Source organism: Notothenia coriiceps, unplaced genomic scaffold (assembly GCF_000735185.1).
Source record: "Notothenia coriiceps isolate Sejong01 unplaced genomic scaffold, NC01 NC01_scaffold00000666, whole genome shotgun sequence".
Lineage (NCBI taxonomy): Eukaryota > Metazoa > Chordata > Actinopteri > Perciformes > Nototheniidae > Notothenia > Notothenia coriiceps.
The window spans coordinates 90,171-101,989 of record NW_011333367.1 but is presented as its reverse complement, the minus strand read 5'-3'; the positions used below and the strand labels follow the sequence as shown (position 1 = coordinate 101,989).

Genomic DNA, 11,819 nt, shown 5'->3' with positions numbered 1-11,819 from the left:
ATTTCAAATATTTAAGAAAAAAAAACTTGAAATATGACTTATGCTCTGATTGGCCTCACTTTTTCCCCCAGTTTAGTTAATCCGGCATTTAATAGTAACATGTCAGTGCTGACAGTCTTAATAAACATAAAATAAAAATGTTAAAGATAAACTGCATGTATGCAACTGCATTACGGTTGTTGCAAATTGGAAAGGATTGCATAAACACATCAAATAAAACCTCTTATGAAGACATGTTTCCCTTTCTCTTTCTTCCTTAATCAACAAACTACACGACACCAAGAAGGGCTGATATTTATAGAAAATGTATTGCATACAACATTCTTTGTATAACATTATCAAAAGGGTTCCACTATACCTTGGTAGAATGTAATAACAGTGGCTCTAGTGATTTCAGAATACTGAAGAAATCAGAAAGAAAGTAAATAACCATCATTTCCATAAGCGGTCAAACAACAAACATCTGTTTTGTTACATAAAATACATGTGGAGCTGTTTAAATGCAGAACAAGATTGGTTCTTTGAAAAAAAGGCCAGATCGGTCCTCACTGGTGACCCTGACATTGATGCATGATCAGGATTGATGCACTTTAACCTTCCTGATCCAACAGCTTCTGTTGCGTCAACATTACAATCTCCTCCATCACCTCTGGCTTCAAGATGTCCTTGACCTACAGAGCCGGAATAAAGCAAAGAAATTATAAATCAATTACACATTACACTAAAATGATCCTGGTAAACAGTATTTATATAGCAATGGCTTTTATTATAAAATGTAACAAGAAGAAATCACAACTTAAAACCAACCAGCACAATTATGCATAATGCACATTTATTCTCACATTTTTGAATGCAGTAAATATTTCAATGACATTAGCACCTTAGCTACATTTTTGTTTTTGGTTACAGAGACAGACCAAAAAGAAAAGCCTTTAGCAATATTTTCTACTTCAGTTGACCAGAAACATTATTTGGGCTTGGTTATCTCGGGATATTAGCAAAAGAGAAAATGTTGCATTATCAAATATTTGCCTTATGTCAATGTGTTATTATGACATCAGTTCCCTGCCAAAAAAGAGCAATGAAATCACCCATGCCTGTTCCTCTAAATGTTTCTGTGCTTTAGAAGAACAGTAATTAAATTGTTTCTGTTGTTCTCAAATATGGCCACCAGATGGCACAATATATCATGGAAAATGTCCACATCTTTATTGACACATATTTGTATTGCTTTAGATATAGGAAACACCAGGCTCAATTAAGAAACGCATAACATTTTTTAATCTGAAATAAGTGACATAGTGCATGAATATTTGCTTCCTACCTGGTGATGAACTGAAGATTCGTAGCAATAGAGAACACTGGTGTCAAACAAAAGGACCTTTTGTGCAGCCAAAGCCAGTAGACAGTTCCTCAACCGTGAAATCACTTCTCGATCCGACACACTGACAGGCTGAAAGGTCATGGACAAACAAACAAACAAGTTTAATACAAACATGGGAGTAGAATTTGGATGCAGTACAATAGACTTTTTTCCCTTTTCTTTTTTTAAGTAATAGTGTTGCAGATTACTCCCATATTTTACAATATCTAAATTAGACAAGGTTAGCTGTTAACTTCTTGTTTAAATCAAGTATTCATTGACCAATATATTTACTAGGGAGACTAAATTAAATACTATTTTGTTCCCACCTCCAGGCTGGTGTAGAAGCCCCCGGCCTCCTCCTCCAGTTGTTCCGGTGTGGGATACAACCACACAAAGCCGTTATTCCCGAGGATCATGGATGCACCACATGGCAGGTTGTGGAAATGTGTTTTCTGCCTCTTGATCAGAGAAGGAGAAAGCTGTACCAGCACTCCCTGACCCAACTGATGGGCAGAGAAAGTAGAAAACAGGATATTAGGTCAAATTAGGAAAGAGGAAATAGTATAACTACCTTTGATTTGTATTCAATTGTGTAATAGCTGAGAAACTAATGACATTGTGGAAATGTGCATATTTCGGAATTCCAAAGTCTGCAAGCCCCATCTGTGATAGCATTGTCCACCCCCACGAGTGTCCTTGCCCATTGTTTACATTCTGATTTGTTTGATTGAACCACATACAATGAGTCAAAGAGCAAAGTGAACCATTATTTTGGGGTATAACAACATCTTTACTCTGTGTACACTGGCATAACTTACTTTTCCATACTTTAAACTACGGGTATGAAGTGATAGGGCTCCATCTGAGAAGACGGACTGCACCTCTGCCTAAAAAGCATAGAAAAAAAGCAACAATAAAATGATAAGTGAGAATAGTTAGACAAAGCAGCAAATTAAAGATTATATTTCACTGTGACTTACACTGATGAGATCGCCCTCCTGAAGGTATTCCCTCATGGTGAGCTCATCTTCTGCAGATCGTCTCCTCTAAAAACAGAAAATCAGAGATTAAAAAGAGGCATTGTTCAGTTTGCTGTGAAGTACACAAATCACTTCTCCCAGTGATTTTGTTTTTTAGCAGCTCACCAGCTCTCCTCCAGGCAGATTGACAGATGACAACAAGAGAACAGAGTCCAGACGGGAGTTGGTTTCCACCTTCCACCGTTTCTGTTGTACCTATACATATCATCAAAACACACAAATCTTAGTTAGAATATTGGCTAGAAAATATATATATTTTAGGATACATTTAAAATGTCCGGCATCGTATATTAAAAGAGATGTGGCGGCAGTGTTTACCTCTGTGATTCTGCCAACCACCACATCTCCAACCTCACCGTTGAATCTGAAATTCAATGATATACAACCAAAATATAGTCACACAACTTCTGTTACAACTTGTAAAACCAGTAAACGTTTCAGAGTATCCATTTGATAATTTACCTGGTCTTTAGTGGTTTGACACAGATCAGCTTGTCTACTCTCTGCACCTCTCCAGCAACTGAAGCAGTCAGCTTCTCTTCATCAACATAGGTACCATGTCCCCTGAGGATAAATGACAATGTGGAGAAAGTTACATTAAACTTTTTATGTCATCCTGAACTGCTGTGAGGATGAACACTCATTACTGGTGATGATAGATAAGACTTATACATCTTCCATAAAAACAGCTAAACAAATATGATTAGGGCAAGAGTACAACCAATAACTCATCCATTTTTAAATGTCTTTACATTTTAAGGTAGACAATGCTAGTGCAGCCTGCATTAAGATGCTGCTGCTGATGGTCAATCAACATAAAATCTACTTTTCATTTTCCAAGATAATCAAGCCCATTTTAACGGTAGTTGATTTCCCTCCATGACAACATGTTGAGGCCATCATACACAGCAGCTGGTCACACCACCGGTGCTACACCCAGATGCCTACCTCATGAAGCCGGTGTCTGAAGTGATAACATCGCCCGGGACGACTAGATCTTTTCGGTCAAAAGCAGAAAATGTTAGCGACACTGGTTTCTGAATAGTTGGCAATCTCATATCAGCAGCCATGCTTCTTCTTTTTTTGCTTCTTCTTCGTTTACTTCCCTCTCTTGTTCTTCTTCTTCTTCTTCTCTTTAATGGCGAATCGCTTCCACTTGGAGCATATATCGCCACCTACTGTTGAGTTATTAAATGTTCATACTAAATCCTTGTCCTCAGACCAGTGCTTTTGAGGAATTTGAAGATCAGCTTGTTTGCTTCATTTCTTGATTTACTTTCATATATTGCCTTGAAATCCATGTACTTGATGTTGAGTTGTTCCAGTGCAGTTTTCAGAATGACTCTTTGTCTGTTATAATCCGGGCATCTAAAAAATACATGATGTATTGTCTCTGGTTGTTGGCAACCAGAGAACGACTGCAACCCTCCTCATGTCCTATATGGAGGCCCTGATTGGAGAATTAGGAGCACCTGGGGAGAGGCTGCACCTGGGGACAATCAGGCTGCACCTGGGGAATCAGAGGGAGAGAGAGAAAGACACACACACCCACACAAACACTACGGCACGTAACAGGGGCATATTATAATTGTTTTTGGTCAATGAAAAAGCAAATAATACAAACATTTAGTCTTCATCCTGGCAATACAGTATACCCGTTCAGTGCTCCTGTCCTCCAAAGTATTTTAACTGTTCAATTTAGAAAAACAGCAGTTAGTCCGGATCATATATTGTTCATTTTAACATCTCAAAAATGACTATCCATGGTTTAGGGCCTAGTTTTCCCTTCGGTGTAATCAGAAATTGGCTTTGCAATTACAAACCTATATTAAACTGCTCCTGGGAAACAGCTATTGAAACTCTGCATACCTCATGTGTGGTCTTAGGATTGCAGATTTAGTTTTCTTTCACATTCTGCAAAGCCCATGTGTTTCTTTGCCTTCAGATATAAAAGCAATACATGAATACAAGCCATAAGGAGGCATTTTCAACAGGTAAAACGTCAAAGAACATGAAGTGTAATGCAACAATGTTAATCATGGTAAAGGTTATTGTTTTAGTTTTACTTATACTTTGAAAAAAATACTCTGTGCAGCAGTTTTAAGTTGATTGCATCCATGAGTATGATACTTATGTATGATATGTTTGTCATCTGTGATGTCTAAACATGTATTTACAGACAAACAAGGATAATAGTAGAATACAACTTTGAACATAGCACCACAATTAGCACCACAATTAAAATGTTGAGGTATTTGTAGTTTAATTAAGTATTACATTTATATTGTACTTTTACTACATTTATTTTAAAGTTTTAGTTTATCGCAGACTAGGAGCAGCAATATATGAAAAAAAGTATTTTTGATCAAATATCATTATGAGAAACCCAGAAATACAGTAATTAAAATTACCTTCACCAGCTGTAGATTAAAATGCAGCAATGTGTCATCTGATTCTGAAATGGGCCATTCTGTATAATAGGTTGTTGGTTCTATATAATATAATGTATACAGTATGTGGTACTTTTGCTTGTAACAGAATATTTCTACCCTTGTATTGCTACTTTTACTTAAGTAAAATATCTGAGTAGCCTACTCCTTCCACACCTCGAAGTCAACTGGACATAAACCTTGAAAGGGTTACAAACTATTCAAATAATAACGTAAATGCATTTGCGTCAAAATAAATAAAACAACCTATAATTGGGCATGCCTTTAATATGGTATCCCTATTTTTCTGTAGGTGACCCTTTACTGCGACAGCACCTAAATGCAACAGTATGGCCCTAAACACAAAATCCGGTTTTAAAAATACCTCTTTTTGTACAGTGACCACAAATCTAATTTCTAGACACACGTGAGTGGCCTGAATTCATACTGTCACGAAAACTGCATAATTGAAAGCAATTGCCATAATTTCTAAGGTAAAGGTAGTTTAATGTATCAGACTACTCAGGGACAGCCTCCTGGTGACGTAAGCCACGCATGCGCAGACACGCAGGTCACCGCACCATCCGCAGGAGCAGCAGCCGCCGCCGGGGACACGGGAGCTGTGTTGTTTATTCCACACAATATAAACTTTTATCCACAATGTCGGGATTTGACAGCAACCCTTTCGTGGACACAATGGATATTGAGCCCTTCCAGGTGAGTGTGTGTGTTTGTTGTTTCTGTGTGAAGTCTTTAAGAAGCTGTTTTCGTGTGAAGTGGAGACTGAAAGAGATATGCTGCAACACAAACCTGTTCGGTTGGTTGCTGGGTTTGGCCTCAGTATTTCCTGAGTAAGAATGTTAGGTATTAAGTAGGCCACGTTGTATATTTAATATAATCTATTTATAAAGTGTATCTGTAAAATAGTGTGGTAACGCTGTGGGCTGCTAGCTCACCTGCGCAGGTAAGCAGAGACACACATGAGCAGGTGCCTGCTGATGTTTAGCCATCAACTGTGACTCCTTCACTACGCCATTGAAGTAAAAATGTAAATGTTGTAACCCTGATCCTCAAGGGGAAATGTGGAATGTAATGGCGCACCTTTTAGGCTTATAGCAATATTATTTGGTGTGGCACAAAATCTCTGTGTTTTAGATGTTAAAATGATATTACCCAATGGTTGTAGGTTAACAAGTGACTTAGTGACATGTTTACTTAAAGAAAAAGCACCTTTTATTGTTCAAATAGGTACATTTTAACTAAGACAGGTGGGCTCCTGCCTTTGGCTTATAGTACATTTGGTTTGGGACAAATAAGTGCTCGTCTTTGACTGGTTGATATTCTGTGGATTGCTGCCTACTCCAAACATGGCAGGCACCAACTATAAAGTGAAGGGTCATGGCTTCTCAGCACCTCATAACATCAAGTTTTGCCCTTTTTTCAGGATGCCTCAATCACACAAGTCACCAGCGGAGCCTCTGAAAACACTGGGGAGTTCAACCCATTCTCTGCAACTGACATGGTTAGCTCCTCTTCCAATTTTTTATTACGCTGTTGATGTCATTTATAGTTGTTTCATCAATGAAAGAAAGTGAAGTTAATAAAAAAGCCATATTTGTTTCAAAGGGAACCCACACTGGTACAACCATCCCCATCTCAGCTGCCTCCTCTCAACCCGCCATCCTACCGACTTCTGTGGAGCAGAGCGCACAAGTGAGTCAGACACAAACACATTAACAGATAGAAAAAAGGTTAAATAAGCTGGTGTCAAATCTTATTTCAGCTTTTTAGGAATTTCGTTTCAGATTTACATAACCAAAGTGCATCCAAATGTTGCATTGTATGTTCCAAACAATAGATTAGGGGAATAACAAAGCTTTAAGTTAACAAGTCATTTTTGTCAGCAGTAAGTAGAGCAAACCAATTGTCTTTTTTTAGGCTGATATTGATATAACATTAAACACATATTATAAATTAAGTGGTGGATAAAGCATTCAGATCTTTCACTAGATTAAAGTAGAAATAAGAAAGCCTTAACTAAAATTACAGAAGTATTATAAGAATAATCTACCTAAAACATTTCAAAAGTAAACGTACCAGTTATTCAGAATGGCTCATTTCTCAGTCTTACATGGCTGAAGTGGGTGTGTAGTGGGTCCTCATTGCCTGTAGTTGAGCTCATACATTTTGCATCACTAGATAGAAAAGCCCTGCAGCTGGTTGTAGTGATGCAGCAACTATATTTTTCAAGATTCAAAGGTCATATGCACATACGCTACAATTTAGAAATGGCAATGAAAATCTTATGACCCAAGCTCCTCCACTTGCTAGCAGTGTTAAGAGTAGCTCTTCCTTCAACCACCAGGCTAATGCAGTAGCTGGCCAGGCTAACCTGATCAAACAGCAGGAGGAGCTGGAGAAGAAAGCTGCAGAGCTGGAGAGGAAGGAGCAGGAGATACAGAACAGGGCTGCAGGCAGAGGGCTCAACACTGGCTGTAAGTATTTATTCAAGAAGCTGCAAGCTAACTTAGCTGTTGTACACGCAAACTATAACAGACCACAAGCGCTCACCGTGTTTAACCACTTGTTGTTTTTTTCGTCTGTCAGCTAAAGAAAACAACTGGCCACCGCTTCCCAGTTTTTCCCCTGTAAAGCCGTGCTTCTATCAGGACTTTGAGGAGGACATCCCTGAAGAGTACCGCAGGATCTGCAAGAGAATGTACTACCTCTGGATGTGTAAGTGCCCCTGCATGCAGTATTTATCTTTACAACTGTTATCTTTCAATATAAAATAGTCATTGATCCATAACACGGTGTGATTCTGAGAGTTTGGTATGTTAACAAGTCAATTGTTTTCAAACGTAGGTGATTTATTCATTTCATTTACAATGAAGCATATATTTCTAGTTTTCTATAAAGTATGGATCAATAACAGGCCATCTGATGACCCTGACATTTTGTAGAATTGCATGAAGTCTTTAATGTCACAATTATATCGATCATAGACATGCTGTTGATGGTTTTCGGAACTTTTTCATTATATGATGACATTTGAACAAAAATGTATTCTCATTTTGAACTGGAGCATCTGTAGATACATGCAGCCTTCAATGTCTGTCAGACATTGTTGACAAACGACATACTGACAAAATGACCTCACACCTATTCATTCCTCTAAAAGGGTACAAAAGTTTTTTTTCTCCCCATTACAAAAAACTCCTAATTTGAGCTTTTCCAAAGTAGAGATGTGTGTTTGACATTGGTTTCCTGTGTGTCCCCTCAGTCCACAGTGCCACTCTCTTCCTCAACGTGCTGGCCTGCCTGGCTTACTTCACTGCAGACGCTGAGTACGGGGTTGACTTCGGTCTGTCCATCCTCTGGTTCATCCTCTTCACCCCGGTGTCCTTCATCTGCTGGTACCGGCCCGTCTACAAGGCCTTCAGGTACACTGTTTTGCTTGCCTCGTGCTCACAAGGAAATGTTGATTGTTTTCCGTGACTTACAGGACTTAATGTTTTTATTTCTTTGTACAAGTAGAAACAGGCACATGTAGACGAGCTAATTAGCAGTGTTGTTCTTATCTTTCTCTATTTTACTTTTAAAAAACTTGGCAGCCTCATCATTCAACTCAACTAGAGGGGTTTGAGGTTAATGTGGGCCACCCTGTACTCCATTTAAAATATTAGACATTGCTAAAATCAGTTTCTCTGGTTCATAGCTCATTGCTTTGATTAATAAAAATACAATAATTTCCCAAGACTTACAATCTTTGCATCGGGTAATCATCTTAAACAGCATTACATCTTGACAAGGTTCCAAAATAACTTCTAATTGGAGAATTATCTGAATTAAAAAAATTATAATCATTAAGGTATATCTAATGAAACACAAATATTTAATTGGAGGCTAAACATCAATGATGCTCTATTGATCATCTTTGTGACTTCTACACTTAAATGTATTTAAATGGTTTACATCTTTGTAGAATATTCTTGCAGCGAATCATAAATTATCATCATGAAAACATTTTAATTGTGTTTTCTATTTTCCCTCTCTAGGTCTGACAGCTCCTTCAGCTTCTTTTTCTTCTTTTTTGTCTTTTTCTTCCAAGTGGCAGTGTATATCATCCAGACTGTGGGGATCCCCAAGTGGGGAAACAGGTCAGTGCCAACCTTTATTAATTAAATCATCTTCTGCATGTTTGGTGGAAATAAAGGTGTGGTGTAAAGTTGTTCAACCGGTTTCTATTCTCATAACTAAGACTGAGTGTGATTTGGGTAGATCTGTAGTAAATGTGTGTATGCACGGGTCCATCTTCATTCTCGCCTGTATGTGTGTGTGTGTGTTTGTGTGTGTGTGTTTTGCCCTGTTTCTCCTCTCTTGCATCTCTTTGACAGATTCCTGCTGCCCTAACTTGTCTGGGTTGCTGCTTTGTAAGTGTGTGGAACTTTTCTCTTTGGGTTTCTTTTCTGTGTCATGTAATATGTTAGACTTTTCAGTTTGTCATTATTCACTTTTTCAAACTTCTTGCTACTCCATTGGTCACTTGGGCAGGTTACAATGTTGGGTCATTTCTCTTTAATTCAGCCATTTCCAGAACTGTTCAAATGCTTGAAGTTGTTAAATATTTAGTAAATGCTCATTGTAGAGAGAAATGTGAAGTTACACGTGTTTATTGGTTGTCTCTGTTTCGAACAGCGGATGGATCGCATCCATCAGCATGATCGGCAAAAACTTGGCTGTGGCTGTGGTTATGATGGTGGTGGCCGGTTTTTTCACAGTAAACTCTGTCCTGGCTGTCATCCTACTGAAAATGGTATGCTAATGTAAAAAGTTTACAAAGGGAAATAAAGCCATGATCCATTACCCTAAAACAGCACTCTACACTTACTGTATGTTCGCAGTTATATAAAAGATGGCAGTGCCTCACAATCAACTGAAGTTGCCTGAAAATAAACATTAAAGTTAGAGTTAAACATGGCGCGCATTACATATATAAATATGTGTATTCCCACTTGGCTTATATTTGTTTTTAGCTCCAACTTAGTGAAGGCGCATGCAGATCAAAGAAAAAACATAACGAGAGACACTAAAAATGTAAGTGACACAGATAAACTTGCATTGCAGCTGAAAGTGAAGGGCAAATAAGGTATCGGAGGGAATGTGAAGATTTAGAAACCCTCGAAGGGTCAAACATTTTCAAAATGATCTAAGCAAATCAGTCAACATTTTATTTTAACACTTATTTAAGAATCAATCAAAAATACCACAATTCATTAGGTGAAGACATGAGAAAATACTGGGAAATACTTATTCACAGAAAAAGGTATTTGTTTGAACAACAGCAGCTACAGTACGGCCATGGTACGAGACGTTAATAACTGATTCATTTTCAATCAAAGAAGTACAATTATGATCAATTATTAAAGAAGTTGGCTATTACTTTTATTTTGATGGACTAATTGTTGTAGCTCTATTCTGAAGAAAATGTTACCCTGCAATATTAATTGCCAATATCTGCCATTGCTGTACACACATGCTAACAATTTTATCCTCAACATACATTTTGGGGGGGGGGGGGGCGTGAAATACATTTTCCACTAAATATCGCTGACATTTAAGTTTTTCAACAATTGGGACTGAAAACATGAGCTACTCATCTGTTGATCTCATTTAGAACTTGTCACTGCCCTTATCTGTGCCTATGTTCTATATACTAGGTCCACTCTAAGTACAGAAGGACCGGGGCCAGCTTCACCAAGGCCCAGCAGGAGTTCTCCCACGGAGTCATTACCAACCCCACTGTGCAGACTGCTGCCACCAGTGCTGCCACCTCTGCTGCACAGGGAGCCTTCAGCAGGAACCAGAGGAATTAGATTGCTTTTCACATCCTTCATGCTACAGGCTAGTCTCTTCTCTGACCAACAAAGCCATGTCCTAACATACTTCAACGGGTTTAGGGAATGGGTGTAATTATTTAGTGAAGAGGGCAAAAACAATCAACATGAAGAAAAGTATTGTCATTTGAACAGCAGCCTAGTGAAGTGTCCCCGTTTTCCACTTTAAATGGGCTATGGTGTAATACAGAACACATTGGCAACTTCAACATCACAATATAACCAACTTGAATAAACTCAACATTATCTGACTAAAGATATAAACGTTAAAGTATACGCAGTGCAATATGCAGCGTATTATTTAACCGGTCTGGGATTTAGTGATAACATACAATAATTTAAATCCTGTCACTGTTAAATACGCTGGCGGAAAGTGATAGGATTTTTCTATCTCACAATTTTGTTTAGAAATAACATGCTGGGGCCTCAAAAATCAACTTTAGAAGAGTTGGAATTATATAAAACGTATACTTGACCAGAGAATGTTTAACCATCATTGAATGATGGATTCACTTAGCTTGTATGTATGTATGTATACATGTGTTTGCCATTGCAGCAGCATGTAGAGCTTTACGGAGTAACTGGTTTATCATTCTGCTTTATGTGCAACCTTGATACATGCAGTACACATAATATGACTGGATGCCCGGCAAAATGAGATGCATCCTGTTACTATCTTACACTACTGATGAAAACAGCTGCTGTTTGTACTAAATGTTATGTTTTCATTTTTATAACACTGTAAAAAATGATGGTTAATGAAGGTGAAGGGATGAAGGTTTTTCTTTTTACTGTTTTAATCACTGGTCTTGAAGTGAGAAAAACAAGTTGTTTTTAGGGCAAATTAAGTGGGATTGCACATTTTCATTCATGTTGATTTAGGAATACCATTATGTTTTCTTTCATAGTATGGAGCCTTTAAAATTAAACAAATGGTTCAGGTTTCTTAATGTAACATTTCTTATATAGTATAGAATTTAGCTAATTTATGTATAAAATGTATTAATGAGCAGAAAGAACACAATATTTATTTGTTGATTATCCATTATTTTGACTTGTTATCCATAATAATTATACTCCAGATTAA

The 11,819-nt window shown here is 37.8% G+C and overlaps 2 protein-coding genes across 2 annotated transcripts; one reads left to right on the top strand and one right to left on the bottom strand.

Annotated features, from left to right (window-relative positions):
* Positions 1 to 61: 61 nt before the first annotated feature.
* Positions 62 to 3,529, bottom strand: exosc2 (exosome component 2). Its single transcript, XM_010783831.1, has 9 exons — positions 3,355 to 3,529; positions 2,869 to 2,970; positions 2,725 to 2,770; positions 2,512 to 2,601; positions 2,347 to 2,412; positions 2,185 to 2,253; positions 1,693 to 1,869; positions 1,325 to 1,453; positions 62 to 671 (listed from the first exon to the last, which is right to left on the bottom strand). Exons 1-9 carry the CDS (start codon positions 3,474 to 3,476, stop codon positions 591 to 593), a joined length of 882 nt encoding a protein of 293 aa, XP_010782133.1. The 5' UTR covers positions 3,477 to 3,529; the 3' UTR covers positions 62 to 590.
* A 1,858-nt stretch (positions 3,530 to 5,387) lies between these two features.
* On the top strand, positions 5,388 to 11,677 carry scamp2l (secretory carrier membrane protein 2, like). Its single transcript, XM_010783819.1, has 9 exons — positions 5,388 to 5,552; positions 6,280 to 6,357; positions 6,462 to 6,548; positions 7,201 to 7,330; positions 7,443 to 7,571; positions 8,119 to 8,278; positions 8,894 to 8,995; positions 9,534 to 9,651; positions 10,556 to 11,677. Exons 1-9 carry the CDS (start codon positions 5,391 to 5,393, stop codon positions 10,709 to 10,711), a joined length of 1,122 nt encoding a protein of 373 aa, XP_010782121.1. The 5' UTR covers positions 5,388 to 5,390; the 3' UTR covers positions 10,712 to 11,677.
* Positions 11,678 to 11,819: the final 142 nt, after the last annotated feature.